Source organism: Aptenodytes patagonicus, chromosome 16 (assembly GCF_965638725.1).
Source record: "Aptenodytes patagonicus chromosome 16, bAptPat1.pri.cur, whole genome shotgun sequence".
NCBI lineage: Eukaryota > Metazoa > Chordata > Aves > Sphenisciformes > Spheniscidae > Aptenodytes > Aptenodytes patagonicus.
This window is the reverse complement of record NC_134964.1, coordinates 635,546-648,023: the sequence shown is the minus strand read 5'-3', so window position 1 is coordinate 648,023 and position 12,478 is coordinate 635,546. Positions and strand designations below refer to the sequence as shown.

The window sequence follows — 12,478 nt, the reverse complement described above, 5'->3', positions numbered from 1 at the left end:
GGGATGTGTTCTTAAATAGGCTTCCTGGCCTTGGGCCTCTTCTGAGGGTTGATGATGAGATTAGCTCTAATCCAGGGACTGAGTCCTTGTTCCTCGTGTCCTGGTTATTGGTGAGGAACTGATCCCTCTTTCCTGACCTGTGCCGAATCCTGTGGAGCTGTACACAATTTCACTTTGAAGTGATGTTAATCTGGCAGTTTAATGTCTTCTTCTGCCCTGCCTTTCTCTTCTCAAGCAGTCCAGCGTGTGCTGTGGCTTCCCTTCCTAAAAGTGGTTGGCACAAATCTCTGCAAAGCAGGGCAACCTCATCTCATTCCAGGCCTTAGCATCGTTTGTATTGATCTGTGGATATCCATCTTGGTTCGCTAATGGGCGTCAAGTGGAAAAGGTAATAGATTTCTATTGCATTTGAATTAATCTCTCACTTGGTTCCTTTGGATCAGCTCCAGGATCTTGTTAAGAACAGAAGACACTGATCATCTTAAAGGATGGGAGGGGAATCCGACCATTCAGGCACAATGACTTGTATCTCTTCCCCGTGAGTTGAGCACTAAAGGCCATAGAGGAGGGGGAGAGTTGAAAGAGTTGCTCAATGGATTTAGTTGTTTAAAATGCCTCAAGCACCGGAGAATAACTGCAGAAAGTGGAGTGCAACATCCAGAGGAATTCCTTATGCTTCATTAGCAGTTGTGGGGGAGCACATAGGAGACCCAGGTTCTTCCAGCACCTAATGATGCTTTTGATGCTTTTCAGCAACTGAGCTCCAAATCCACCTTAACACAGCTCTTTCCTCGGTGCTTAAGACAAATCTAGGTTTCAGACCCAGCTGCTTTGGTGCTCAGTGATCTTGTGTCAATCCTTGCTGTGGTTTGAGATGCTGTTTTGCCAATTGGTTCTGGTGCATTCTAATTTGCAGAAGACACCTGTTCCTTATTTACCACCATCCTTTGTCCCTCTCTCTTTGTTTCAGCTCTTTCTGGCACATGAGCTATTAACAAGATTTGAAGGGAGGCTGTGTTGAGCAGTGTGTGTGTTGGGAGGGGAGGTTGAAAGATGTTAGTCACAAACTTGAGTATAATTTCCAGTAAGAGAGTCAGTGTCTACTTGGTTCGGTCTGGGTCCTTGACCTACATCTTTTTAGTCTAAAGTTTATTTAGCCCTTTGGGGTTTGTGCACTATCCTAGGATGGAGTGGCAGTCTGTAGCGAGTGGAAGAAGAGTGGAGTTAAGCTTGAAAAGGAACAAGAAAGGAACAAGAGGGAGAAGATTTAAAAAGACTTGTAACTGGCTGGTTTGCTTCAGTGTTAAAACTGAAAGTGTCTTAACTAAGGCTGGTTTTGCTCTTAGTCTTGCCAGTTATGCCTGTGGTGTTGTATTCTGTGTGATTTCAGCATTTCCTCCAAGGATCCTCAATTGCTTCACAAATCTGAATTCCGTGCATGCTTTGTCCCCCTTTTCTTTTTTCTTTTTTTTTTTAAGCAGGAAAAAACAAGACTTGGTGTAAATGATGGCCTCAGGTCAGAATACCTCTTGATCGAGCGATGTGTGAAACCAAGGGTTCTCTCCTCTGGTCCCCTTCTGGGTTTACTTTGGTTGTCTGAGAATACTTGTGATGCGAGGCATTTCCAATTTGCCTTGCAGATATTCTGAAACCATCTCAGAGGTTTCTTGAGGTTGTACTGATCTTAAAATAGCTCAGATTAATTTCTGTCACTGACTCTGTTGGGGTCGACAGAGACCTCAAGGCTCTGCAGCCTGCCCTTTTGAGTCCCAGTTCTTCCCTTCTGGTGACACCTTTTTTGAGAACTGCTTTAAGAAGTCATGGAAAAGAGCAATGTGTAAATATTAATGTTGAGTATTTGTCTTTAAAAATCCCTTTGGGATGCTCAACAAATCTGCACCGTGTATGCTGTGGCTTTCTAGATACTGCTTGCTTACAGCTTTTGGACCTGTGGGTATGTCGCTAGCCCGTGCCATCCCATGGGTCATGGGCAGGGCTGTCTTCTGTAACACCCATTTTGTCTCCCCGTCACAAGTAGCTTCTCTCAGTTCATGTTCAGACCTCGGTCAAGGTCTGTCGTCTTCCTGCAGTAAAGCCTTTCCTTTTCTCTGGACTAGGCAGGGCTCTGAGTGCCGCTCAGTGTCTCTCAATATACAACTAAGAGGGCAGTGAAGAAAAGTCTCTCCTCATTGACAGTGTCTTTAATTTCCACACTGAATGAAGCTCATTCTTACGAGTATCTCTTTGCTTTATTTTTTTTTCCCCTCACTTTGTACAGGTTTTCAGCTTCCAAGTCAACAGCTTAACTGTTACCCTATAAGCTTCCCACTGTAAAACAAGCAGCTTAAAGCATGGGAAAAAAATGTTCCGGGCAGTCCTGGCTCCATTGCTGGAGCAGGAGGGGACACCCCAAAGCTAACCCATCAATGTTAATGAGAGCAGACTGGTCATGACTATTGCTATCCAGACCTAAACTGAGCATGTACCCGGACAAAGAGGCCACAGTTTAATATTTAATGTTCCATAAGGCTGCACTGAGAGCTTTTACTGAAATGTGTCAGTAAAGGCATGCTGTAGCCGTGATAGCAAGTGGCTAAGAGCCAAGAGGATCCTGTGCTCTACTTCTGCCCGAGGCATGTTCTCTGATACAAAGCAGCTTGCTTGACCCTCTGTGTCTCAGCCAACCTAGCTGTAAAATTAAGCAACAAAGAAAGCTCCATGACAAACAGACGTGTCTGGAGGTGAACTTTAAAGGCGAGCTTTGGTTTACTGATAAATTTGTCATACTAGCAGAATTTCTGGTTTCTAACCTAATGGGTGTTTTTGTTGTCCTTCCAGGCAGCATTCACTCTCCTCCTGGGTCCTTTCACCTTCTTCAATGTGCAGAAGACCAAGTATCTTCAAATCATGACATCCCTCATGAGATGGATAGGTGAGTCTTGGCCAGATGGAACCTGAGTCATGCTACTGATGCTTTTTTTTTTTTTTGCAAGATATTCTTGTTCAGAAGCAAGTGCTTGTCAAAACAACCTCTTTGAGGAGGATTGTCCAGGCCTGAAATCTCTGAGGAAAAGGATTTTTGTTCTAGGATGAAATTTCTAATTAAAACAAAACAGATTGTTCTCAATCAGACATGAGCTGGTAGATGAAGTTTTAACCTGGTTTGTGTGAGAGGCAGAAGGGATTTGGAAGAGTCTGCTGTGTGGGGGCTAACTATGATACCCACCAGTTGCTGTTCAGCAGTAAGTTTCTCATTCTCTCAGCATGTGTACAACAGACTTTGAACAATCTTTGTTTTGATCTGAGAACAAAAGGCACTTCTGTCAGACTTTACGCCCTTAGTTTTATCATCTGTTTGCATTTTTTTTCTCCTGGGTCTTGCTTTAGCATAGGATGTGCTGCATTGAAAACCCCTAAACCAATGTGTGTTGTCCTTGGGAAGCCCCGCTGTCGTGAGTTCTCTCCAAAATCTTACTGCCAAGAACTTCTGGGAAGACAGATAATTCCCTTACGGGAAATAAGACATCACTATTTTTTTTTAGTGTCTTTGTCATCCAAAGATGCAGCTGCCTCACATCTGGCTTGTATGTGTACATGCCCTTAAAGGCTGGGGGGGGTGTTATGGAGACCTATGTTGAGGTTTGTCTTGTTTTATGTAACCTAGACAGAGTAACTGATATTCAGGGCTAACAGAGAGGGTCTTAGAGCACCAGCAGCATTTCTGCAGGCTAACAGTCTCCTGGCTCATGGGTCCAGATCATTCAAGCACAGAATTAGCTCTGTTTATACCTATCACTGACCTGGAATAGGAAGAAAAGCTGATTCTCAGACTATTTCCCACTGCACACACATGCTTGACCTTACTTCGGTTGGCTATCGTCCCTTTTCTGTGAGTTCAAAGGCCTGTGATCCTGTTCGGAAGTGGCTGGCAGCCACTGCGGAGGAATAGAGATCCTCTGTTCTAGAGAACATCTGAGATGAGGTTAAGCAGTTGTCACCCAGGAAAATGAAGTTGGATTTTAAGCCCTCAAGTCTCAGATGCTGAACAGCTTGAGTTAACAAATCTTGACCTCGGATGATGTGAAAATCCTGAATGTCTGTTTTTCCCTTTTGCTGTCTGAGCACATGAAAGGTTTGAAAGCTCCCATGTTCTTCAGAGAAAGAGGTTATCTCATTAAGGGGTATTAAAGGAAGTTGGTTTTTTTGGGTTGGTTTGTTCTTTTTTTTTTAAAGAGTAATTTCTGCTCAGCTCACTGGCCTGTTTCCAATCACCCTGCCTCCTCTTTCCTGGTAAAGACATCAGTCAGACCTCATCCTGTCTTTGTGACAACCTGACACCTGCCTGATCTGCCATTGGTTTCCCTTTAGCCGGCTCCTTCCAGTATGAGGATTGCTAAACCTTGGCATAAAGGCAGAACTGCTTCTCTTTTTCATCACTTGATGGAGAGGGACAAAGGCAGTGCTTGGAGAAGTGTAGGGGAAACTCATGCTTTAGCCTGATTGATTCCTGTGTCAGCACGCTGGGGAACAGCTGCCCTAGATAATGATATTTAATGACCCTGACAGCACCTCAGTGGCTACTTAGAGCAACGGATTCCGTATGTGTACAATGAGGGATAGATCTATTAGGAAAGACGATATATCAAACAGCCATGGGATGTAGGGAACAGAGAGAAGCTCTTGCTGCAGATTCCAGGATAAGGATGGATCCCGTACTGTTTAGATTTATCAAGCTGGCTTCTCCCATGTCCTCACATCATCGCTGTCCCCTCCTCCAAAAGCAGGGCTGTGAGTTAAACATGGGTTGGTCTTTTGTTGGTGCTTAGGGAGCTTAGATCCTAAAGAATGGTCTTGGTTGGTGTCTTGTGGTCTCCTGAACTTGTCCTGCCTGAAAGCCAATGGACAGATGTGGACTCCTGTCCTGCTATAATCTGTGACTTTTCTTCGTCTTCCTTTAGTTGGTTTTAGCCGCGTGGTGCTGAAGGTGGTTCCCCTTCTGCCAAGCACTCTAAGCAGCAGAGCTGAACACTGGAGCTGCCAGCCTACCTCTTTGTTTTGCTGGGTAAAAACTTCCCACACGGATAGTGGCTTATTCAGCTTACCTGTGCCTGCTGGCCTGGTGTGGATGGGAAACTGACCCATGCTCTGCATTGTGATTTGAAAAAAATCAAGCCTATTTGATTTGCAATGCGTGTACTGCAGGACCCACCGTACAGCCTTTTCCCCAGCCTGGTGAAAAGCCCCTGGATTTTGGAGCAGCAGTGGCTGATGTAAGGCTGCACTGCCCCAGGTGTACTGGCAATTCGGATGACAGTGGCTGAGAGGATGGTTCTCAGCAGCAGGGAGAGCTAGCTATGTGTGAAGGTCATTTCGGCTGGTGTTTGTAACAGTGTCAGCCTTGCCTTTGAAAGTTGCTTTCCCTCTTTCTCCTGTTCTAAGTGATAATCAAATGTCACCAGCCTCTTTCCAGAGCCTTGTGCTCATTGCAAGCAGCACATCAGCTAACAAAGCCTACAGCAGTCTCATGGACAAGAAAAATTTCATTCTGTCTCTGAAAAATGCAGTTTTAAACACTGGGACCTGAACTGGAAATTGAAAATGGGCCAGTTCAAAGAACATGGAGATGTGGCAGGGGTGAGCCATTCATCTGGCTGTGTTTTTCCTCCCAGGGTAAGGGACTAGCCAGGACAGGCACCTCTGAAGTCTCTAAAAGGAGAAAGTTGAAGGAGGAGCTTGCAAGCCCAAGTGCTGTACTGCTAGAGAGCCCAGACAGATGGGCTCTCATTGTTTGGGCCTGCCGAACATGGAGAGCTCATCTGGAAACAAGGCTGGCGTGGCGAGGCGTTTCCCTGTCAGGACTGATAGGAGCACAGAGGGTGGATCTGTGTCTCCAGGTGGAGTGTGGCTGATGGCAGAGAGAGGGCTTCCAGAGCCGTCGAGCTGTTGGCAGTCTTCTGAAGAGTAACAGCTTACATACTTGGCTGCAAAACTGACTGCCACCTCGTGTGGGTGAGTGCCAGCGGTTAAATTCAGTGCAGCAGTCAGTGCTTGAACTGCTGGCCTTATCTGTGCTTAGAGATCTCTGTTCTCAGGGAGCTGGCGGGTGTGTAAGGGTTTGCCTACACAAGCTCTCATCCCTTTCCCAACTGTAAAAGCTCCTCAGGCCGCTTTGTCAGCCCTCTGCTACTCGTGCCCAAACTGCCCTGGGAGACTGAACACAGGCACCCTAAGGGGTGCGACAGGGAGACTGTCATCTGTGCTTCCCTGGAGAAAGGGCTAGTTGGGAAAAATCACTTGTTCTAAATCCTGGTAATGGTGTTTAAGGTGAAGCCTTGATTTGAGTTAGGGATAAAACCTTGCTGGCTCACCCAGCTCTTGAGCAAGGATACTAAGAGCAGAGACAGGGCCCAGCCTGGTTGACCAGGTAAGTACGAATCGTCCCCTTGGGGTAGGAAGGGTTCCTTCCCCAAACTGTAACTCCTTCCTTCCTTTCAGCTCCCTTCCACCTCAGCCTTGCAAGTGTGGAGCTGTTACTAGCCCAAGTCCTTTACCAGTTTTGGAGCCTGCTTCCAGGTCTCTTACAAGGTTCTTGGAACAGGGAGTCTCCTGCAGAAGACTAAACCAACTAACACATCAATAAATTAGAGCTGTTGGTATTTTCAATTCTGCTGTTTGGACTTCAGGCTCTTTTTTCCTGGAGGGTTTAAATCTGTGGTGGTGATGGATTGCTCCCTAAAGAGACTTGAATCATCTAGCTCGTTTTTTTTCCCCCCCTCCTTTCTTCAGTCCTCATCAAGTGGGTGGTGTTAGGGGTGAGCTGCTGGAGGGCACGGCACAGCAAAAGGGACTGAGCCAGGCAAGTCTGATGCACCTCTCAAAGCAGAGGGGACACAGCTCACTGGGGCACAGCCCTACTTCTTTATTATTGGATAATATTGGATAATAACTGTCTAGCAGCATCATGGGAAAGGGTACGGATTAGGAAAGATAACAAAAGGAAAGGGCTTGTTGGAGCTCAGCAGCAAACATCGGGCTATTGTGTATTAAGCAGCTAACCCAGTTAATTGCAGCCTGTTACAGCCTGAGATGCCCAGCTCTATAGGTGAGGACTGTTGGCTTTAAAGACGTTGATAGCATGATTATCGCTACTGCTATTGAAGAGTCTCTGGCAAATGTTCCCAGACAGCTCCCACGTGGAACACTTGCTCTATGTGCTGCTCTTGATGCTGTATTGTAGTTATTATGAAAGTATTGTATTTTAATAAAGAGACATTTTACAGAGGAATAAACTTCTAGGTTTGGTTGCTGCAGGCTCAGTTCTCTCTCCCTGTAGCACAGTCAGATCATACCACATCCATCCAAGTAACTGCAGCCCTTGAGACAGATCACTCCCAACCCTGCCCAAACTATGACCTTGCAATTATATGCCCCGAAACAGTGTCTCTCCCCTAGCTCTTTCCCCTGGCCAGTAAGATGAGGGGGGGAAGGACAAGAATAGCCAGGAAATGTGTTAAGCTCTTTTTTCTTTTTTTTTTTTTTTTTTTCCCCTCTTCTCTCCCCCATTCCCTCCTGTCCTGTCCCCGGATCCTGACCCCTTCCAGGGTACTTGGTGGAAGGCTTCTAGGCAAGAAACTATGAAAGGGCTCTCCAAAGCACGCTGGTGAGGCTGACTTTCCTTATCTGTTCACTTCTCTGATACTTCTGCTTCTTCCACCAGAATCCTGCTCTTTACAGGACTCCTCAGCACTTCTCTGCAGAGAACTGGTCTCGGACCATCTCACTTTGTGATCAGGTTTCAGCTGCTGTAGTAACTGTCGCTGCCATCCTTAGCAGGCTTAACCAGCCATGCTGGAGTTGATTCAGTGCAGAAACCCGGAGTCACTCTGCTACGTCCTTTCAGCTGCAGAAACTGAGAATTATAGCGGAGGCTGATATAGGAGGGGGTGACAGTTATCTGAAGTCCTGTGTTTCCAGTCTCCTGCAGAGAGGTTATTCTGCCAGTGTCCACAGTCCTCAAGGTGGCCTCTTTTCTGCATCAAAAATGGAGCTTTCTGCAAACAGCTTAAGGAGGGACCAGTTCAATCTCTGCCCCTTTCCTTTCACAGAGCAGGGCATACGGGAACGGCAAGGAAGAGGGAATTGGACTGTAAATCAGGACACTGTTGCATGTTCATTCTTGATGGGCTTCTTCAATAAAGTTACTTCACGTTCTTGCATCCCTTTTGGAGCAGAGAAAGCTGCTGCCGGAGCCCAGGGTAAATAATTCACTAAGAGAAGTGAATATATTTATGAAGAGGTAGTTAAAAGGCTGTGCTTCCGTCATGCCTACTTTCAGACTTCTCAGCGGAGAAGCTCATTTCAGTGCTGTTTGTGGGAGGCAGTGGGGTGAAGCAGCGCCTGTGTGAGTGAAAGAGCCTTGTTAGCTTCAGATGCAGATGGAGAGTGACGTGAGGTGCTGGATGGGACCTCTGAGATCCTGCCTGAGGAGTTGACGTTCCTGAAAAGAGCACTCTATCCAGGCAGCAGGAGACAAACTGATGGATCTGAGAGTTGGAGAAGGGGAGCTGAAAATGTAAGGACACATTCAGACCTGCAAAAGGGTCCAGATGATGGTGCCCACACAGGCTTTCAGAGTGAGTATGTGGCATGCAAAGCTGCTCTCTGTTCAGAGTGTGTGTTGTTGGAACAAGATGATAAAAACTTTGCTGGGTGGGGCCCAAAGCAGGATGGGGAAGGTGTGGCTAAGGCTGCAGAGCACCTGGATTTCGTGGGACATGGGTGCTCTGCACCCAGTGCTTTCCAAAGCATGCACAGCCCTAGCTCAGGCTCATGGTGACACCAAAGTGTGTGTTATTCCCCTTCTCACAGAAGAGTGAATTCTCACATGGAGAGAGGAGTGACTGTCAAAGCTAATAGACCAAGTCAGCAGCAGAGCTCAGAGCCGAGTCCCGGTTGCAGAGGCTTTATGGTGCTTCTGCCAAAGGTGACCAGAGAAGAGAGGACAATAAACTATGTGGGTAATTTTCCACCAGAAGCAAACAAGCCTCGCTGGCTGCTCTTTCCTTCCCATATGTTGAGATAAAGCATCCCTGATAAACACCAGAGTGCAGAGCCATTTTTCTCCCTGTGAACCATTACTGGTGTGCAGATGTCTGTGGACACCAGCTGATGTGGGCTGAGAGGGGGCAGCTCCACCGGTTTCACAGCAATTGTTGTTACCACGGTAGGGGAGGCTGCTTGTAAATCTTGGTTATCGTGTAGCAAACCCTGCCCAAGATGAGGAAAAAAAGCAGGGAAATTATGCCTTTACAGCAGAGAAGCCCTGCTGAACTGCTTTTGACAACCAAAAAGTTCTGGTGGTACTTTTTAATAAAGCTTCCCTTTGTGAATGAAACGGGCTCTGCCTGGCCCGAGGCCAGGGCAGCAGTAGTGTCTGAGACAGTTGCAGCAGGAGCTAGCCAAACCTGGCAGAGTGGGTGAGATGGCAGGGGAGTGGAGGTGCCCAAGAGGCTTTTTCTTGCCTTCCTGGTAAGCTGCATTACACTTCTGTGATCCTAACGTGCCCAACGTGTGGCTACGCTTCCCCTGCTGTAAGAGCAACAGTCCCCTGCCATGTAGACCCTGCCTTAGGCTTTGAGGCAGGGAGGGTAACACTGTCCCTGTAAGTCCCTGCTCTCCATTAGAGGAAGGAGCCACACTGATGTTCCACAATTTTTTTCTCATACCTTTCTCCTGGGAAGTAATTTCCCTCCTCTCCTCCTTCTGACATCTCTCTCCAGAGAATTGCTGGAGAGAGAATTCATATCCATATGAACATATCCATCTTGCTTCCCCACAGCTTCTGCACTCATAAATTCTTCATCTTCCTAGAGACAGTGTTTTAGGCTCTGTCATTGCCAAATCTGATCCTTAACTACTCCAGCTCCCACATCTGATGGAGCAAACCTGGTTTTCATGTTACCTCTTTACTGTCATTTCATATAGAAACCTCCTCTGAAGGTTGGAGAAATTTATCAGTTGCTGCTCTGGAGTTTACAGGGAGCTGGAGGTCATGCACAAGTGACAGGATATAGCTTCTGCAGGAGAAACTGGATAAATGAGTTTTAAATTTAAGAATCAATGTCTTAATTTCAGATACTTTGTTCTGCCAGCATGGTGAACTCCAGCCGTGCTTTAATACTTCAAGTGCTGCAGCATCTGTAATGCCTGGCAGTTCCAGAGTTGCAGTGGGCTCTTAAACTTGCCCAAAACACTGATGGAAGGCAGCTGGCTCTGAGGGGGGGCACCAGCATCCTAGAAAGACATCAGTAGTGAAGTAAACAACACAAGTGTTGGCTAGGGATGCAGAAGGTAGGACTGTCTTAACATGATGCTGTACTGTTCAGTATGTACAGAGGAGATGCTCTTGCTTTTATGCCCTCTCTCCTGAAAGCTGCCTAACGTTAAACTGAATGAGATCTGTTCCTCTGTTTGAGTGGGCTGCTGTGTTTTGGCTTGATGGAGGATCACAACCAAGGTTAAGGTGGGGAGAGATCTTCCTCCTTCCAAAGAGAATAAGCTCAGGAAGCTCATGAAAACGTCCTCCCCTTGGAATCCATCATGCCACCTAATGTATGAAAAGGGAAGCAAGTGGCATGCATTGTGAAAGGGTGATTCATTATCATTATTTCCTGGCATATTGATTCTCCGCTTCGACAAGAAAGCTCTGTCACATCGTCAGCCGGCGGTGACGGATGGCCCTGCCACAAACGTGTCAGCAGCGCAACGCAGCGCCTGCTTCAACAAATGGGTGGGGGTAGGGGAGCAGCCAGGCACGGGCTGCTCCGCTGACGGTGGTGTGGCTGCACGCCACTGCTTCTCCGGATCCCTGGAAGGGATGGCAGGCAGGTACGGTGATGTTCTTGCCAGGTTTTCCTCATGGAAGGAGGAATGAGAGTAGGGACAGAGTTGGAGAAGGTGTGGCTCGCGCTGTGGTGAAGGGGTGTGCAAGATCGTTCTTCCTCTGTCTTTACCTTTCTGACTCTTAACATACAGGTGGTTGTCATGTAACCTTTGTTCTGTTTTATGGGGCTTTTTCCCCAGTGAATCTTTTACTTAACCCTGGTTTGTCGCTGTCTGCCCCTGTGCTTTCTAGAGCTAGTAAATCTTTTACTTATCCCTGGTTTGTCGCTGTCTGCCCCTGTGCTTTCTAGAGCTAGTAAAACCATCCTTGTTTTAACTGGGACCAATGCTTTGAAGGTCAAAGTTCACCATTGAACCTGGAAGGCAATATCTGTCTCTGGCCCTCCTTCCTGGGATCACAGAGGTCATCCAACGTCACGGTTCTGCAAACCCTCACTTCTGAGCTCGCTTCCCCCTCGCCAAGCCACCTCTTTCTGAATTACATGACAGAGCATCTCTCTCCTCCCTGTTGCCCAGTGTGGCTCAGTTCAGGATCTTCTCCATTATTTTCCACATGCCAATAGAGAGACAGATGTGGGGCACCAGGTGAAACATCTCAAAAGCATAGTGTCTTGCCAGGGATGCAAGGCAGGGTTAAGCCAGAAACTCATTCTGAGCATCAGTTCTTCTTCCAGGAACCTATCATGATGGGGGAAAAAGTGTTTCAGCCTTGGACTTTTTTTGTTTTTCCTGCAACAGCCTTTCTGCAGAGAAATGAAGCTCATGTACAAGACAGCATTTTTCATTTACAAAGGTGTTTGCTCTGACTCTGCAAAACAATCCTTAAACTTAGAATGGCTAAATTACCTTCACTGCTTCTCTGCAGCTCTGTTATGCTTCTATCAAAGCTCACAAAAATGTATTTTTCAATATCCCCAGACTCCCATATTTTCCTGAAGTGATCTTAGCTGGATCTGTGCTAATTCATATTCATCTTTCTTCCACCTGCAAGAACCATAGCAGAGCTGCCCTGTCTCTGAATCAACATCTCCTGAGTCGAGCAGGACAGGCAGCAGTAGCTGTCTGCAAGGTCTGCTTTGTCTGAGAAGGGCCAGTGTTTGCTCCTCAAAGAGTGGGATGAGGGGTCTGCAGGGAAGGCAACTGGGCAGCGGTGATGAGATTCATCACAGCTCTTTCTTTTTGGCATACACCCCCCACCCCCAGCTTCACTTACATCATTCAGTAAAAAGGATGCTCTAATATCTAGGAGATGAAGATGAGCCAAGTAGAAGTGTCCTCCATGCCTTGTTGCCTGCAAAGCCTCTCTGTGGTGTGTGCGTTTGGAGTGGGTCTGACACTGTTGAAAAATCAGGACAAGCAAAACCCTCGATTGCTTTTTAAGCACTTATAAAACAAGGTTTAAAACAAAGTTTTCATGTAACCTACTAACACTCCATGGTAGCATCGCTGTCCACCTCGCTTTGTGGCTCTGGGTGCTGTTGGTCATGGTGTCTGAAGGCGTTTCATCCCTGGAGCCATGTTGCTTTATATCCTCTGTCCTGCTTGTAGAGGAACAGACCAAGGCTTTTTTTTATGA

General features: G+C 46.8%; 1 protein-coding gene across 2 annotated transcripts in view; it reads left to right on the top strand.

Annotated features, from left to right (window-relative positions):
- Nucleotides 1-12,478, top strand: part of SLC38A12 (solute carrier family 38 member 12) — a 45,983-nt gene that overhangs the window by 26,661 nt on the left and 6,844 nt on the right. For both annotated transcript variants that reach the window (XM_076353823.1, XM_076353822.1), the window contains exon 9: nucleotides 2,839-2,932. In XM_076353823.1, the coding sequence (XP_076209938.1) occupies nucleotides 2,839-2,932 (94 nt within the window). The remainder of the gene's footprint in view (nucleotides 1-2,838; nucleotides 2,933-12,478) is intronic.